This window comes from Hermetia illucens, chromosome 5 (genome assembly GCF_905115235.1).
Source record: "Hermetia illucens chromosome 5, iHerIll2.2.curated.20191125, whole genome shotgun sequence".
Classification (NCBI taxonomy): domain Eukaryota; kingdom Metazoa; phylum Arthropoda; class Insecta; order Diptera; family Stratiomyidae; genus Hermetia; species Hermetia illucens.
Genome location: NC_051853.1, coordinates 86,248,354 through 86,264,225, shown reverse-complemented (window position 1 = coordinate 86,264,225; position 15,872 = coordinate 86,248,354). Strand labels below are relative to the sequence as shown.

The 15,872-nt window shown below is 41.8% G+C and overlaps 1 protein-coding gene across 1 annotated transcript in view; it reads right to left on the bottom strand.

The window, feature by feature from the left end:
• Positions 1-14,464, bottom strand: part of LOC119657751 (galactose mutarotase) — a 38,823-nt gene extending 24,359 nt beyond the window's left edge. The window contains exons 1-3 of the mRNA XM_038064804.1: positions 13,807-14,464; positions 3,714-3,807; positions 3,259-3,629 (exon numbers count right to left, since the gene is read on the bottom strand). Coding sequence (XP_037920732.1) covers positions 3,259-3,629; positions 3,714-3,807; positions 13,807-13,923 — 582 coding nt within the window. The 5' untranslated portion in view covers positions 13,924-14,464. The remainder of the gene's footprint in view (positions 1-3,258; positions 3,630-3,713; positions 3,808-13,806) is intronic.
• Between the last annotated feature and the right edge of the window lie 1,408 nt (positions 14,465-15,872).

The window sequence follows — 15,872 nt, the reverse complement described above, 5'->3', positions numbered from 1 at the left end:
ATCTAGACACTTTTTTTCAGGAATTTGGGAGTTCTAAGTCCGCATCCACTTGATGCCGGACTGGACCAAATGGAGAGCAACTTAACTTGCCCCCTCTTTTTATGGTTCACGGACTCCTCTTTTTGAGTTGAATGGAGCTTACAACATCTGGGAGCCGCTTTGGTCACGCTGCTCCCAGCGCAGCGGCGAGACAGCGTCTGATCAGTTGCCTCTGTCCTAGTACGAAACTGTAGCTGTCTTCGTCCCTCTTTTTCTTTTTAAACCTTGGGTACTCAACTCAAAAAGGGAAGTCCGTGAACCATAAAGAGTGGGAGCAAGGTGTTCTTCATTTGGTCCGGTCCGGCATCAAGTGGATGTGGACATAGGAGTCTCAAGCTCCTATAAAAATGGCTTTATGTTTTGTTAGTAAGGAGTGCAACGGGGATCACTCTCACCATCACCATCGCAGCCGGTTTTTAGATAGTGCAATAGGCCAGGACGCCAGACAGCTTTTAGGGATATCGAATTGGTGGACCTCGGCGCAAAACCGGGATGTCTGGAGTTCCTTATTAAGGCAGGCCTAGACCGGATACCGGTTGTTGCGCCGTTGATGATGATGATGATGCAATAGGCAGACGACAGCCGCAAAGGTTTCCGTCTCTGGGTTTGGGCAAGGCGCTTGCGTTTCAGAGAGTAGAACAGACTGCGTTACACCCATAGGAAGATGACTCTTGATACCTATGGTATATGCCACCCAACATTCGTCATTGACGGACTTAAGAGGGTCATAGCGTGTTTCGGATCCGAGCAATCGATTTTTTTGGCATCAACTGAATCAAGGTATAATGTAGAATATATGTGTAAAGTGATTTTTTTATATTCGGGGTCATTCGGAGGTGACAGCGTTAAACAGGTAAAATGTCACATGCCAGGTATATGTCGATCGCCGTAACAAAGTGCGCATTTATCGCTCTGAATAACTTCGCTAAAATCATAAGAATTGAAGCCAAGGCTTCACTTGTGTTTCTTCAAGAAACCTAAGGTTTATAGACTAGGTATAGCACATTAACGGTTAGTTAAGATTCTATGGTTAAAAATCGCATTCTACTTTTAAAATATAATAATACTATAATAATAATATACGCATTTATTATGTGAGAATATTCACTTTCGGGTGATATTGACATTCAAAATCTTGAATTTCAAAAGAAGTGACATCTTTGACCTATTATAACTTTGTTAGTCATAGTGCGACTTCCACCAAACTTGGTAGGATCAAGCTCAAGCTCTCTCATTATGGCCTACATTGCTGCAAAATTTCGTGGTGCTAGGATGAACTTAAGGGAGATTCTGCAGCCAATTACCGAAAATTATAGTAATATACTATTATTAACTTTATTTGAAGGGATATCTGTATGGGAGGTATTTCGAAAACTAGCCACCATATAGTGGGAGCCTATTGATTTTCCAGATCGGTTGGGCAGTTTCAGAGAATGGCCCCGTTAAATAAATGATCACTTTTGACCACCCGAACTCCCCGCCTTTCTAACAAATGTCAAAACTAAAACAACCATGGGTGATTATCCATCCGCTTACCCGTCGCACTGATAATACTATGTCTGTTTTGCTTCCGGCAATAAGTAGCGCATCATCATCTGGATAACTGGACAGGCACGACTCTTCCTGCAAGTTGAGTGGGAATGTTAACAGATTATCATATGAAGGGTTCAAGAGATCCGGCCCCAGAATGGATCCCTGTGCTATCCATGACGTGATTTTCACTCTTCTCTAGCCCTGCAGCGTCTCACAGAACAGGGAGCGATCTCACAGATAATCCCTCAACATTCGCAAAAGATAGCTTCATACGCGGAATGAATTTTCTAATATGCCTGGCATATCTGTCCAACTTATGAAATTGATGGCGTTTCTTACTTCGTTACGAGGAGCACTAGCTGTCGCGATCAGTGGCTGTATGCCTTAGCTTGACGAACCGCGCCGACGACCTCCATAACAGCTTCTACTGTAGATCCCCTTGCTCTAAAGCCGAACTGCCGGGAGGATAAGTCTCCGGCAACACGGATCGTTTCAGCAAGTTTACTCCTTCCCCTTAATATATATATGTACTTTGGGCACTGGAGTTTTTGTTTGCTAAAGTGCGAGCGTATCTGCATGTCAAAATATTCTTTTTCAAAAACGGTTACATATTGAACTGTGAACCCCACACATGAGGTGAATTATATTGGTGCAGGTTGAACTTAAGGAGGACGGATCCCCAAACATGTAAAAGATAGATGTAAATTTGTTTTCCTCACCAAATATATATAGGAATTTGGGATACCCAACGGAACGATGCAGATATTAGTTTTGCTGTTGGTTGCATAAGGTTGGAGTCCGTGGATGCGAAAAGGGTCAATTATTTCAAGGGCCCTTTCTCAGAAACTACCCAAACCAAAAATTTGAAAAAAGTTATGGTAGTCCATGCACATGGTATCTAAGTTTGAAAATACCCTTCGCTACAATATCTACAAATAAAGTCAACAATCGTACATTATTATATATTGGAACTTTACGGTGAAATTCATCCTAAAAAGGTTTGCGGTAATATTGGTTCTAATGTGAAATGCCATTCTGAAAAGTTTAGTGGAAATCGTGGTATTACTAACGAAGATATTGTAGATCAAATTACCCTGCTATGCATCAAAATACTACTAGTTGCTAAGAGATAAAATACCAGTACTACATCGATTTAAATATCAGGTATATACACTACATCACAAGCTATGTATCATCGTGTACCCAAATATTCTCACATTTGAAATCAACACACCTTTGATATCTGAAAGGCCGAGCTTCCGCTTTCCGACTGGTTATTAACATTTTTTTAAAGTTGGGCTTCATAGAATATTCGAATCTAAAGTTACTTGTTTGCATATAAAAAGGCAGATCTTCACCAAACCTGATGATGGCTTCTATAATTTCATTCAAGACATAAGTGCACAAGAATGTATGGCAACTTCTATACAATATTACCACAATTGTATTCATTCCTTATGACTAGTCCATGCTAAAGTTCCAGCAAAAGGTTTGACTAAATATTGTCATATTTGAATACGAGAATTGAAATTGAAACTGGTGAAAATTTGATATTCATATCGGGAAAACTTGAGTGCTATCTCTCAGAGAACCCCTGAATATTCAAATAACCGAAATTTGAATTTGACATTTTCCTCGCTCATTTGCTATGAAAATTTATAGAATTTCAAATAAAATTTTACTTACATGTCCGGCCAAATTGAAATAGGAATGATTTGTTAAATTGACAACCGTCAGCTTGTCCGTAGTGGCTTCGAAGTTAACATGAAAACTATTATCCTTGGTCAATTTGAAGACAACTGTTGCTGTCACTTGTCCTGGGAATCCTTCCTGTCCATCCTTGTTAATGTGCGTCATAATCACTCTATCGTCCTCGACGTTAGCACTCCAATTGGCCTTGTTGAATCCTAGAAATCCCCCATGAAGGGTGTGCTTGTTCGCAAGATTCCTGCTGACCTGAATTCTCTGTCCATTGAGAATGAAACTCCCGTTTGCAATGCGATTGCACACCCGTCCCACGGCGCACCCGAAGTAAGGATTGTCAGATCCTTCGTACCCTGCAAGAAGTGTCGTTTTGAATAAATATCATGTCAATTGGTTGCTGAATCCTCGGGTGGGTGGATTGGCCCCAAGTTACCTACCTTGAACAGTATCGAATCCAAGAACAATGTCGCCGATAACGTTGCAAGTGTCTGGAACTTTTATTGATGTTATCGTTGCACCCAAAGTGATAACCTGATTGATATAAATTGAATCACAGTTTCAATGGGGATAATGCTTTGTGTGATTATGAAAGGCGTACTTGATGTGGGCATTTGGAAATGTTTTCAATTAAGGACAATTCGATGATGATTTGTTTGGTGCAGCAACATACATAGAAAATCTCATAGTTTCCCATGGAATTTCGCAGAACGTTTGAATTGCACCATTTTCCCTAAGTATTTGCAGGGTTTGTTTGGCACACAGTCCTATTATGCCCAATTTATGCATGAATGATGGACGGATATTAAAATGTTATGTGCTGGTCTCAGCAAAGTTAACTGACATATTCGATGATGGGGGCATTCAAATATAAGGTCCAATTTGACTCCATGTAGGGTTTCGGAATCCCTACGTTAATATGTCGGCGAAGAAAATCGAACTTATATGTAGTCAGGATGAGGATGGTTTAATCTTCACTTGAATTAACATAGCATAGCTTTCACAAAAGTATATTTTAGCTGTTCAACATCTGTAGTATTTTAGTAAATTTTCCGTCATCATTTACCCGTAAATAACGGTTACAAACCCGATAAAAAAGGAGGAGTAGCAACTATTTTATTGGCCCTAAAATATTTAGCCGTTTCAAAGCAAAATATACATTATAAGTTGTTGATAATACCCTTTTTTTGATAGTTATTGTTTCCCGAATCTTAAATTCAAAAATATCTGAATTTTGCTTCTCATTTCAGTTTTTTTCTTGTTTTAGAGAAAATTCAATTTTTTTATCAAAATGTATTTATTCTAACATCTTAAAGTGAATCATCAAGTTAGGTGTGCTTAATGAAAATTCATTCGATGTTTCAACATTCTTTGATGATCAAATCATGAAGGCAAGACTCTAAAGTCAAGAAAACAAAATGATCTTTGCCAATTAGGAAGGCAATAAGCAAAAAATAAGACAGCTCACTCGTCAATAGGGTCTGGCTGGCAAATACCGGGAGAATGTAGTACTTTGGAAAACCAGTAATATCTCATTATTTGATTAAAACAACTCAAGGATAGCATTTTCGATCAGAAATGGGTGCGGCGGTTGAAAACCGGCCTCGTTACCTTGGGTTCAAATCCCAATTATGGATGTTTGTTTTTGTCTTTGTGCTGTATCAATTGCACAGAATTAAGTGTGTTGATAATCATACTGAAATATAGCCTGACCGAAAACGTAAATTAAGGATACTCTATACTCCACAAAAGGAGTGAACAGGAGGCATATAATAAGGCAGCAAGAATCGAAGCAAGAGCGGGTGGGGGGGGGGGGGGGATCGGTTAAGCCGTGAACTGCAGGATTGACTGACGCGGAACATAGCTCCCTGGCAGTTAACCTTTTTCTCTCTGGGGGTGATATGGGGCTAAGAATCAATCTATCTTTCTTCGAGCCTTACGTCTAAAAAGACCGTTAGTGGGTGGTGAAAGCCACTCTTTACGAGGTGGCCCTACTATTAACAAAACGTCGCGGATCTAGGCTGGAGTGTCATGCAAAGCATTCCCATTGGATAGTTTGCCGTTACCGCTTTACTGATATCAGGTCGCCTCGGTGGGCAAGTTTGACCTTTTCGTGCTATGGGATGGAGGACCTCCTTACCATATACTCGCGGGAACTAAATGAATGAGCAATCTAAACAGAAAAAAAGAATAACAAACAAGTGGCACACAAACTGGCTCACCAGGAGGAGGCACATCTTCATAACACTAAGAGCCAGGTAATAACACCAAATAAGAGAGAAGTTGGGGAGTAATGCAGTGAAGCCAAGGTCAACTTTGACCTTCTGCAAGGACCGCAAATAACAAAGGTCGCTGCACAAAAGGGACAAGTAAAAACACCGATGAGATCAGTATATTGAACGTCAGAAAGGGGACTCACTTCATTGATGCAAGTGCTGAATGGTACCCCTGTTATCTGAAGGAAGGCCAGAAAGCAAAAGGCCTAAGCTATTATCGGAACAAAGGAAGCGGTAGACAGTGGGGATTAGCCTACATGAGGGTAATGTTCCCAAAAATCTCCAATCCGAACCCAAGAGAGGAGAAATCCCGGGTAGGCCAAGGGCGAAAGCAGGCGTCATTATAAGCTTTGTTAGTGCGGCCAAGGGCATTCGACTGACCACACTGCCGAAGACACTTTCAGAGTCAATGTTCACTCGTGGGAGCACGAAATTATCGCGGACCTTAATATCAGGCAGATATGCAAGGTCTGGAGTGCGAAGCTCATGCCCACCGGAATACGATTTTGACCAGGTTACATACTGGTGGATTGTGAAAGTAACTATGGAGTGGCTTAGGACTATTATCAATAAGTTGCAAGGCTAGAAAAGGGAGATATGCTAAGAATGGACTGATGATGATATGCTAGAAGCAGTAATTAATTAAATGTTCAAATTGTCATATCAACTATAAAATTGGCAACATACCTGTGGATGTGTGCAGGGAAAAGCCGAGGGAAGATATTTCGGAGGAAACATCGACTGAAAAAGCTACCGAAATCTTTAAAGGATGATAGAGGTTGAAAAGGCAGCATCAAGCAAAGAAGTAGACCTGCTACCTAGTGGAGAGGAGAAGCTGGATGGTCTAAATTTGCATCTTCTAGGGCTTGGGGTGGATAGCTAATACTTTGAAAGTGGAGAAGAGCTTAAAACTGTAATAGGGCCAATGCTAAGCACTAAGATAGCTCAAGTTAACTTACACCTTACAAGAGCTGCATCGAGCTGATCGAGAATGTTGTCTCTATCCAAGTTTTAGTAGAAGCCGTGGGAGAACTCGACCTGATCAGGGAAGCAAAGAGGAACAGCTCAGGTATTTCTGTAAAGGGGTCGAAGAAACCACGGAAGCATCCAGGCTACACACGAAGCTATAATCAAAGGCAGGACAATATCTCCTGTCTGTCTCAAGAAGGTTAATAGGACGCTTACCGGGAAGGACGAGTAGAGAGTACATCTGCTTCTCAGAACTTACTTACCGGGGTCGTATTCACGGCGGAAGACGACAACATTCTTTAAAATAATTAATGCTTCCCTTTTCCATTCGCTAGTAATATTACACTTGTTCTCTTCATCAGTGCTACAAGTTCGGAAATATCGATATATTTTCAAGCTTAATAAATATTACTAGCAAATAGAAAAGGTAAGTTTCAATTGAAATTATTTCAAATAATTTAATAGCTAAAACACCGCGAGATTACAGTTAGACAACATTATGCGCAACACCTTGACAACGAGCAAAACGGGGGAAAAATTAGAACCAGAAACTAACAAAAGAGGCATGGTCGGAGGCTAAAGTAAGATCGGTAGTGGGAATGTTTAAACCACTGAAGTCGCACAGTGTAGATGGCATTCTCATAGTACTCGTCCGTTCTTGCTATAATGGCATTACCATTTTTCTGTTCTCGCATATTGTCCAGGGTCAGTCCAGTCTGTCAATTATCAATTTGGTCGGGGTACCCTCACTATGTTATCAAAGGGAAAGAACTCACTACGCCACCAGAGACCCGTTCATCTAAAGACAAGGAGGTTACGACCCGAAAACCAGTAGCAGAAAAGACGAAGAAACGAATCAAGACTAAATCGTCGGCTTTGTTCCTGAAGCCAACGGAAGCCCCAACAAGCGGAAGTCCTCAATGAAATGCGCTACAAGATGCAAACCGAACACAATGGAGCAATAAAGCATGAATGTCGTAAAGTAACCAATGCTCGGGTAGGCATCATTTCTGTGAATGCTCGGGGCCGAAAACTTACTGTGGTGGAAGTCCTCGAGCAATATGTGAGGAAACTACTTAACAGTGGCCAAACCAAAATTGAATGGATAGTATGCAGGGTACGAATGTGGATAGCCTACACCAAGTGCCGCAGGTATCTGGACTGTGGACACACGTCCACGGACAGCATACCGCAGATGTGGCTGGGTAGGTCACCAAGCAAAGACTTGGAATGAAGATTGCATTTTCTGTAAGGATAGTAGCGCGTCTGAAAGCATTCCACACACTGTAGGTTCGGGGTGATGGTCAATCTCTAGCGGGAACTAGAAAGGTCTAGAACGCAACTGGCATGATCCACTTCTTACAAATTAACATGCACCAGAGTGTAATTACTCACTAATTGCCAGCGCAGTTCGTTGTGGAGATGAAACCTGATCTGCGAGCAAAATAACTGAGCAATACGGGAACATGGACCCGGATTTATATTATCTCGATTTATCGGGTACGGCTGCCATCTGAGTTCGGGACGGCGTTCGACTTCGTGTTCTCGCCCGAGGTCAAGGAAATGGCTTTGTCTGGATTCGTTGTGTAGGGATAATCTTTTTTAGCGTTTATCTGACACTGAATGAGACGAGGCGGACTTTCGGCACCTACTTGATGCTCGGGAGGACGACGTTTTATGCATGACGAGTCACTTCCTAGTACGATTTGACTTTATTGCTAGGGTTTTTGAATTTGGGATGCTTCAGTTAGACTCCAGTGAGAAGTAGATTTTGTAAATACGTGCGAAAACCAGGCTATCAATTTTAAATACTGGATCCACGCCAACATTTCAGCCCCCCGATAATGAAAGAAGCATCCCTGGGAAACTGCGACAGAATATATGGCATCGTCAGTGGACGGGTGGCGAGTCCTGCAAGGCTTCTTGGCTTTCGAAGTGGTTGACGTTACTTGCAGGCGTGTACCAACCTGGCGCTCGCTTTGCGTGTCAAATGTTGCGAGGGTGAACATCCAAAAATTTGACGAAGCTCTTGGAACAGGCAGAGTTGCGCAGGCGGCGACATTGCTGGCGACACGGTCATAAATTCCATATGAACTTCATAACGAGAGCGCGTGAGGCTTCCACGCCCCGAAGAGGCTTCAGCCGTGACAAGCTTTTTATGGACTGATGGACTGCAGAAAGCGCCGACCTATGGAAGGAGTTTCATAATCTCCGCCGTTTGGCACAACGTTTGCACGCCTGCCAAGAGGCATGGGCCAGAAAGGCAGAGTACAGATCAGCATAATGAGATTCCGCAGCATGATAAATAAATGCAAAGCCATGCGATTGGCAGAACCTGATTAATGAGGTAAATAACGGCCCGCGGGGAGTTCGGTATAAATTTGTTATCCGGAAAATTGGAGCTCTGCAGAAACCCTGTGTACTCAGTACTGACCAGATGGACCGCACCTTGCGGGCATTATTTCCTAAATACCCATCACGGGTTAATGCGAACAGCGCGGATTGAAGGAGTTCTCATCATAAAAAATAAGAAGGCGCCAGATTCTGATTTTGACCGGTTTTGCCGCTCGAGGCGTTTAACGCTTGCCTGACGGAGGGCATTTTTCTTTGCCCTTGCAAAGTGGTGAGGTTCGTGTTAATCAGCAAAGAAAAAGGAAACTATGAGCTGTCGTCTGCACAACAACCGGAGAGTTTGTTTAGTCAGGTCATACAGCCACCGATCTAGACGGATAGTGCTCCTCATAACGATCGGTATCATGCCTTCAATTTTGTTGAATGGACAGATATGTTAGACACAGCTATATGTTACGGATATTAAGGGATTATCTGAGAGATCGCTCCCTGCTTTATGAGCCGCTTGAGGGCCAGGAGAGGATTGAGATCACATCGAGAGTAGCGCAGGGAAGGACAAATCTAGAAACCTGGAGGGTTTCAGCTTGACGTTCGAACTGGACCAAAATTATCGGAAGGTGCTTCGGCACAGTCACCATATGGTGTTTCAATTTTTCCTCAATGTATTTAAATTCAATCATATCAGGAAATTGTAGGGCAACTTCATTTTGAGAGCTAAGAACAATGGTAGTCTTCAACTCACACATGATAGAGCAAATCACCGCAAGTCCAGTTTTCCTATGGAGAACATGTTAAGGGGGTCATACCGCGTGACGGCCGTTTTTTTCATTTTTTTTTTTTGCATTTTTCGTGAAGAATATCGAAAAATCACTTTGCCCACATATTCTAAACTATATATAGATACAATTGATGCCAAAAAAATCGATTCCCCGGATTCGACACACAAGATGACCCCCTTAAGTGGAAGACAGAAGAATGCCTTGCGTGATGAGGTGATGTCTTTCATAGATGAGGACTAGAGTCCCGGGTTTGATTTAATAGAATCTGTGGCTTTAGATCAGTAAAGGGGGTCAGGATCTTTTACGATGAAAAATCCGCAAGACCAAGAACTTTTGTCCTGATATCAAAATCATCATAGACGACCACACTGAGACAGTTCTGTCCCTAGGACCTAGTTAGGGGCTTCGAACAATACCAAATAAATTGCAAGAGGAAAAACATTAAAGTTACTTCTGCTTATTTACCCTATGATCCTTTGCATTCTCCACCGATTCAAGAACTAAGAGATCTGTTGGGGCAGTAGCAAACGCAATCCCAGAGAAGAGAAGCTATTTGATTTGATCACATCAGCTGGTCCCATGACTGCAAAGGTGGGGTGTGCCCCTACGAGTTGATTATATACTGGTGGGTACTAGACGAATGCTCACTGTCAGATCACCGATACATAGAATTCGATCTGACTATTGCGGACGAATAGTCTGTAATATAACGACGGAACCCTAGGAAAACCGATTGGACAGAGTTCAATGAACTTCTTGGCAATAAAGCGCAGCTCCCTAGGCGACTAAGGACTCCTTTGGTACTTGAAGATGAATTGAAAACTCTAAACTGCACACTTTTATAGCGTTGTGAAAGAATTTCTAGTTGGAACCGAGAACTGCAAAAGCTCAGAAAGTCAACAAGGCCACTTTTCAACCGTGGTAGTTGAAGTAATAAGAATGAAGACTGGTGAAACCTGCGGGACTCGCAGCGTGAATATAAGAGGCCCGTTAGGTGCTCGAAAAGTTGGGAACTGGAAGGCGAAAGAGAAACTTCAAGGCTGTACAGAACACTTAAAAGGGATGTGTCGGTCAAATTGAACTCTCGTAAAAAACCTGATGGTTCTTTTCGAAACTCCAGACTGGAATCAGTACAGACCCACTTGGAAGTACACAATCCGGGAAAACTTATGAGAGAAGTGGAAGGGCGAGAGTTGGCAGTTCTTTCAACCCCCTCAACACGTAAGCGTTGTAAGGAGAACTGGAACACTGCGAAAGCGGCTGCTACCAATCAAAAGGTGTGAGTTGCCATACTGTCCTTCGAAAACTTCAAAACCCCTGACATTAATCGCATATATCCAGTAATGCTAAAGGAAGGTATAGAGCACTTAAAGCGACTGTTAAGAAATATTTTTCTAGTGTGTCTTGCTTTGGGCTACGGCCCTACCTTTTGGAAGATTGTTAAGGAAGTCTTCATACCGAAGCCAGGGAAAGATGACTATTCAAATCCAACCAACTTGATACAAATCAACTTAGCATCACTTTTGCTGAAATATCTGGAAAGACTGGTTGAGCGTCACATTCGCGAAAAGGCGTGACATTCCACTAAATAAAAAGCAACATGCTTAACAGCGTGGCAAGTCCTGTGAGTCTGCTCTTCACTCTTTCGTTTCAAAGATAGAGGACGTAACTTTGAAAGCTAGTACGCGATGGAGGTATTCTTCGGTAAGGGTTGAAGGGGAGTTTGACTGTGTGCGTTTCCAAAAAATTTGTGATGTCGTCAGAGAGCATGGTGCTGCTGGTATTTTAATTAAGTGGACCTCTACTACGTAGAGATTTCTGTGTGCAGAAGTGGATGCGATCGCTACCTAACAGCAGTAACAGAAAGCTACCCCCAAGGAATTGTGCTATCACCACTTCTGTGCAGTATGCTGATCGACTCACTAATATGTAAACTGCAAAATTTGCCAATACACGTTCAAGCTTATGCTGATGACGTAGATGCACTTGCTGTTGATCGGAATTTTAAATTGTAGATATGTACAACGTGCCCTTGATTTTATTGTCAGTTGATGCCTTAGGCATGGACTTCAGTTAATCCAAATAAAACTAGATGAACTTTTTCTCCCAGAAGTGAGAGGCACTAACTCTCCGAAAAAGTCAAATATCTGGGAGTCACTTCAGATAAAAAGCTTCTTTGGAACAAATATGTAGAGGAAAAGTTGAAACGAGCTCTTATGAACTGTGTACACGGACCTGCGCCTTGACATGGGGATTCAGGCTTTCTGTGGTAATGTGGATATACGTCGCTATTTTAGGCGGATGTTAAGGTGAGACAAAAATGTTTCATCGTAAGCCAGCCGCACTGCCAAAAATGGGCAGTTGTAAATGTATTACCTGGATATAAAATAAATCGTTTAGCTCTATGGGGAAACAACGAACGTGAGGGGCACAGAGAATTGGAAGAATTAGTGGCAGAACTGAATCTAGTCCTTACAATGCCTTCTGAGTCTCGGGTTCCCATTCATCTGTTTGGTAGAAGATATGAAGTTACTCTGAAACGTAAAGGGAACTGGGAAAAACCAGAGGAATGAGTCACGGGATATATAGAAGAACAGGGTTCTGGAACTGAAGTCTACCGCTCGAATAAGAGCGAGAAGTGGACTTTTGTTTGGGACAATATGCAACGGTTTTCCAAGTTGAGAGTGTGTCATCCTAAGGGCGACAAACTCGGTAATTGACGAGCGAGGGCAGGCGCATCCCAATCTTCAGCGATGGCCAGGCTGCACTGAGGGCGTTGAATAATCCTTTGATTACCTCGAAAACCGTTCAGAAATGTAGAAATAGTTTGAACTTTGGTTCTAGATTCAATACGATGGAATGACGCTTGCAACGGGTAGTATAACATCCACTAACCGATACCCTGCGATTCGTAAGCGAATGCAGGATAGTGCGTAGACGGGGGAGTCGAGTGCAATGGACCATCATAGCCGTGCTCAGATGCTATAGCTTCTTCCTCAGGACAAACTTATAGCACAGGAATCCATCCGAGTCCGAGACCTTTAGAACGCTTCCTGCGATAATCTGCTTAGGCTCGACATATCAGAAGAGTCGCGCTTGGTCGGTTGTGCAGGCAACGGTGTGGCTCTTGTCCCCGGACACACTGTTGAACAGGCGTAAAGCAGATTTGGCACATTAGTGCTATGATTAAGCGGATAGATAGCTGCTCATGATTTCAGCAAGAATCCCGACCATGCGTTCCATATCAACCGGGGAGGCGACTATAGAGTCAAAACCAGCGGTTAAATATTTTGATTTAATGTTCGACTCAATGATGAGCTTCCTCAAGTCAGTCACAGAGCTGCAGCTGGAGCCTTGGCCTTAAGTCGGCTAATGGCGATAATGATAGTGTTTTGTGTGGCCCTTATTGAAAATATAAGAGAAAGTAAGAAATTTTGTGAGGATGATGATGATGATATATCAATGGTATGAATATAATGTGAATAACTCTAAACATCCGGTTAAGGAAGAAGAAAGAAATGGAAAATGGCAACAAACTTAAAATCAATAATATTCAGGTCTCATTTCCATTAAGTTCATTGATGTAGAAAGAATTTTCCAGCTAGCAGTTTAACTAAATTAGAAAATTCTTACCTTGCCCACAGTCTAGTTTAGTCTGGACTACATCAAAATTCGGGGCCTGTAGATAGCAGTTGACCCCTAACTGTCTCAATGTTTAGGGCAAGTGGAAATGTTACAATGCAACTGCATTTAGCAGGAGCCTGCCATTGTAAGTTACTACCGTATTCAATATATTGTTATCTCTAAGCTGGTAATCAGCAGCTTATTAAATTAGCATTCTTAGTAGGTTCACCACTTGGGTTGCTAATACAAGTAACCAAGCTCTTAATGAAATTCTTGCCGGCGTTTATAGTATGGTATATGTAATCGTATGCTAATAGCATCATATGTCGCAATAATGAAAACATTTAATCAATTTTTCCTAAACAGTGAATGACAAACGATAGAATGATATATGATTGCCGATAACTAGAATGATTTGATGAATTCTTTTCATATGTAGTACCAACCAAATGGGATGCGCGAACAATATTATGTGTCTATCGGCATAACATACATACTAAGTGCTTTCATCGAGCAAAGCCATTTCTACTCACCTGTACTGTTGTTTTTGTACTATCGTTGGAGAACGTGAAGCGTCGGACCTTGTCTTTGATCTGGGTGAACGGGTCGAGATACTCTCCAAAGATATCTTCGGTAATCTTCACTGTCATTTTGTCTGCCGGCTTCACTTGCTACGAGAGCACTTCCTATAAAACTTAACAGCTCAAAGGCAACTAATCTTCGAGTGCATTAAAAAGTCACTTTTATTAAGCTTCTCGACAACAAGTTGAACTTATAAAAAACAGAAAAATGGGGAGCAGTTTTGATAAGATAACACAGACCACAGTACACTGGCGAGAAAGTTGTTGTGCTTTGCGGTTCTCTTCAGTAGAAAGTGTATATGAGTGTGTAGAAGTCTCTTAAATGCAAATGAGCTACTCGACACCATCCATACTAGTGGAAAAAGTCTAGTTTGGTTATTACACAGCTAGCTCCCTGTTAATCGTTTAATTGGCTTAGGTTAACGACTGATAAAACTTGATTGCAAATTCGTCGGGGAATATCTGTATCACACATTATAAATGCGGTCCATGTTTCGTAATTAGTAAAGTTTAGTTTATTTTTGCCGATCTCACCACAAACTCTATGGAACTAGAATTTGCCACACCGCGGTCTATTTCTGCGGACACTGATCCAACTTGAAGGGGTAATATTTCAAAATGGGAAGCATATCTATGCGCAAGCTTGAAGAGAAGAGTCTGCTAGTTAGCAATAAACTAACTCAAAGCACAGATAAAATTCAGTAGAGGAGAAATGGAGAAATGACTGAAATGCTAAGCAATAGAACTTTATACAGAGAGTTAGGGATGTTTCCAATCAAAGATGATCAAAGGAAATTAACACTCACACATCAGTGGATTAATTTATATTAATTAGTTTCAAGTTTCACAAACCTCTTATTAATAAAAACAACGGCTCTGCGTAAATAATTGGATATTCCAATGTTTCCGGTCTCCACGTTGGGCGCCACAATAAAATAGACTAATTCATCAACATACATGAGGGTCAGATTCCGGGAGAACCTGGCAAATGTCGATTTCAGGAGCACCGAGTCTGCCTCCCTGTGCAAAAAGAAAACTAAAGATAAAAAGCATGAATATACTAAACTGTTCAATAAGTTGTGTCGTTCGATAATAATAATGTAATTTAATAGGGAAACCCCGAAAACGCTAGACAGATTCTGTTTATGAACACAGCGCTTCACTCCTCGGAATCTGAAATTGAAGGTCGCTATCGATGGATTGAGATGGTTAGAGGAAGGACATCCTAAAGGCCAAGGCCCGAAATGGGTTGCAGATCCTCAGTGAGGACGGCCTGCGAAACGAGCAGTCATGGCAAAAATAAAGGTAATACCTCCATTCAAAGAAGTAGCACTTGTTGCGGACTGAACAAAGCTAAGAACGTAAAATGTCCTATTCAAAACTTTATTAGCAAGAAGAAACCCCACATAGATCAACAAATTCATGTAAGGGAAGATATATTGGCCAGATCTGCAGTAACAAATAACCATCCAGTCCGTCTAGTCTAACTTTTACGCAGATGTCACCAATTGGATAGAAATCTATAAGAAACTAGCTGAACCATGGACCCTTCAAGAATTGCATAATGGAATGCGAACGGTATGTTTGGCGATGAAAGCAAAGTAGAACTCGAGTTTTCCAGTAATAGTACCGATGTTACGCTCCTAGCAGAGACCCATCTCATCAGCGAAACAAGTGCTTGTTATATTAACGATCATCCACGGGATTCTCAATGTGGAACTGCCATTTTGGTTAGGAAACTTAATTGAATAACAATAATAATACAATATGGCAGAATACCACTCATTATTACTTCATAATATCTACACCACAGTTCGATGGATTCCAGAAATTCCAGGAATTCCAGGATATTGTTTCAGATTCAAATTCAGTCACTAAGGAGGACGGAGTATAGGTTGAATCATATCTGTCAGAACCTCCCCTTTTACCCTTACCAAGAAGAGCGGAAGAAAGGGAAGCTGCTAATGTGGACGCTACTTATTTAACGCCGGTACGTGGAAACGGAGCTAAACGGCCGG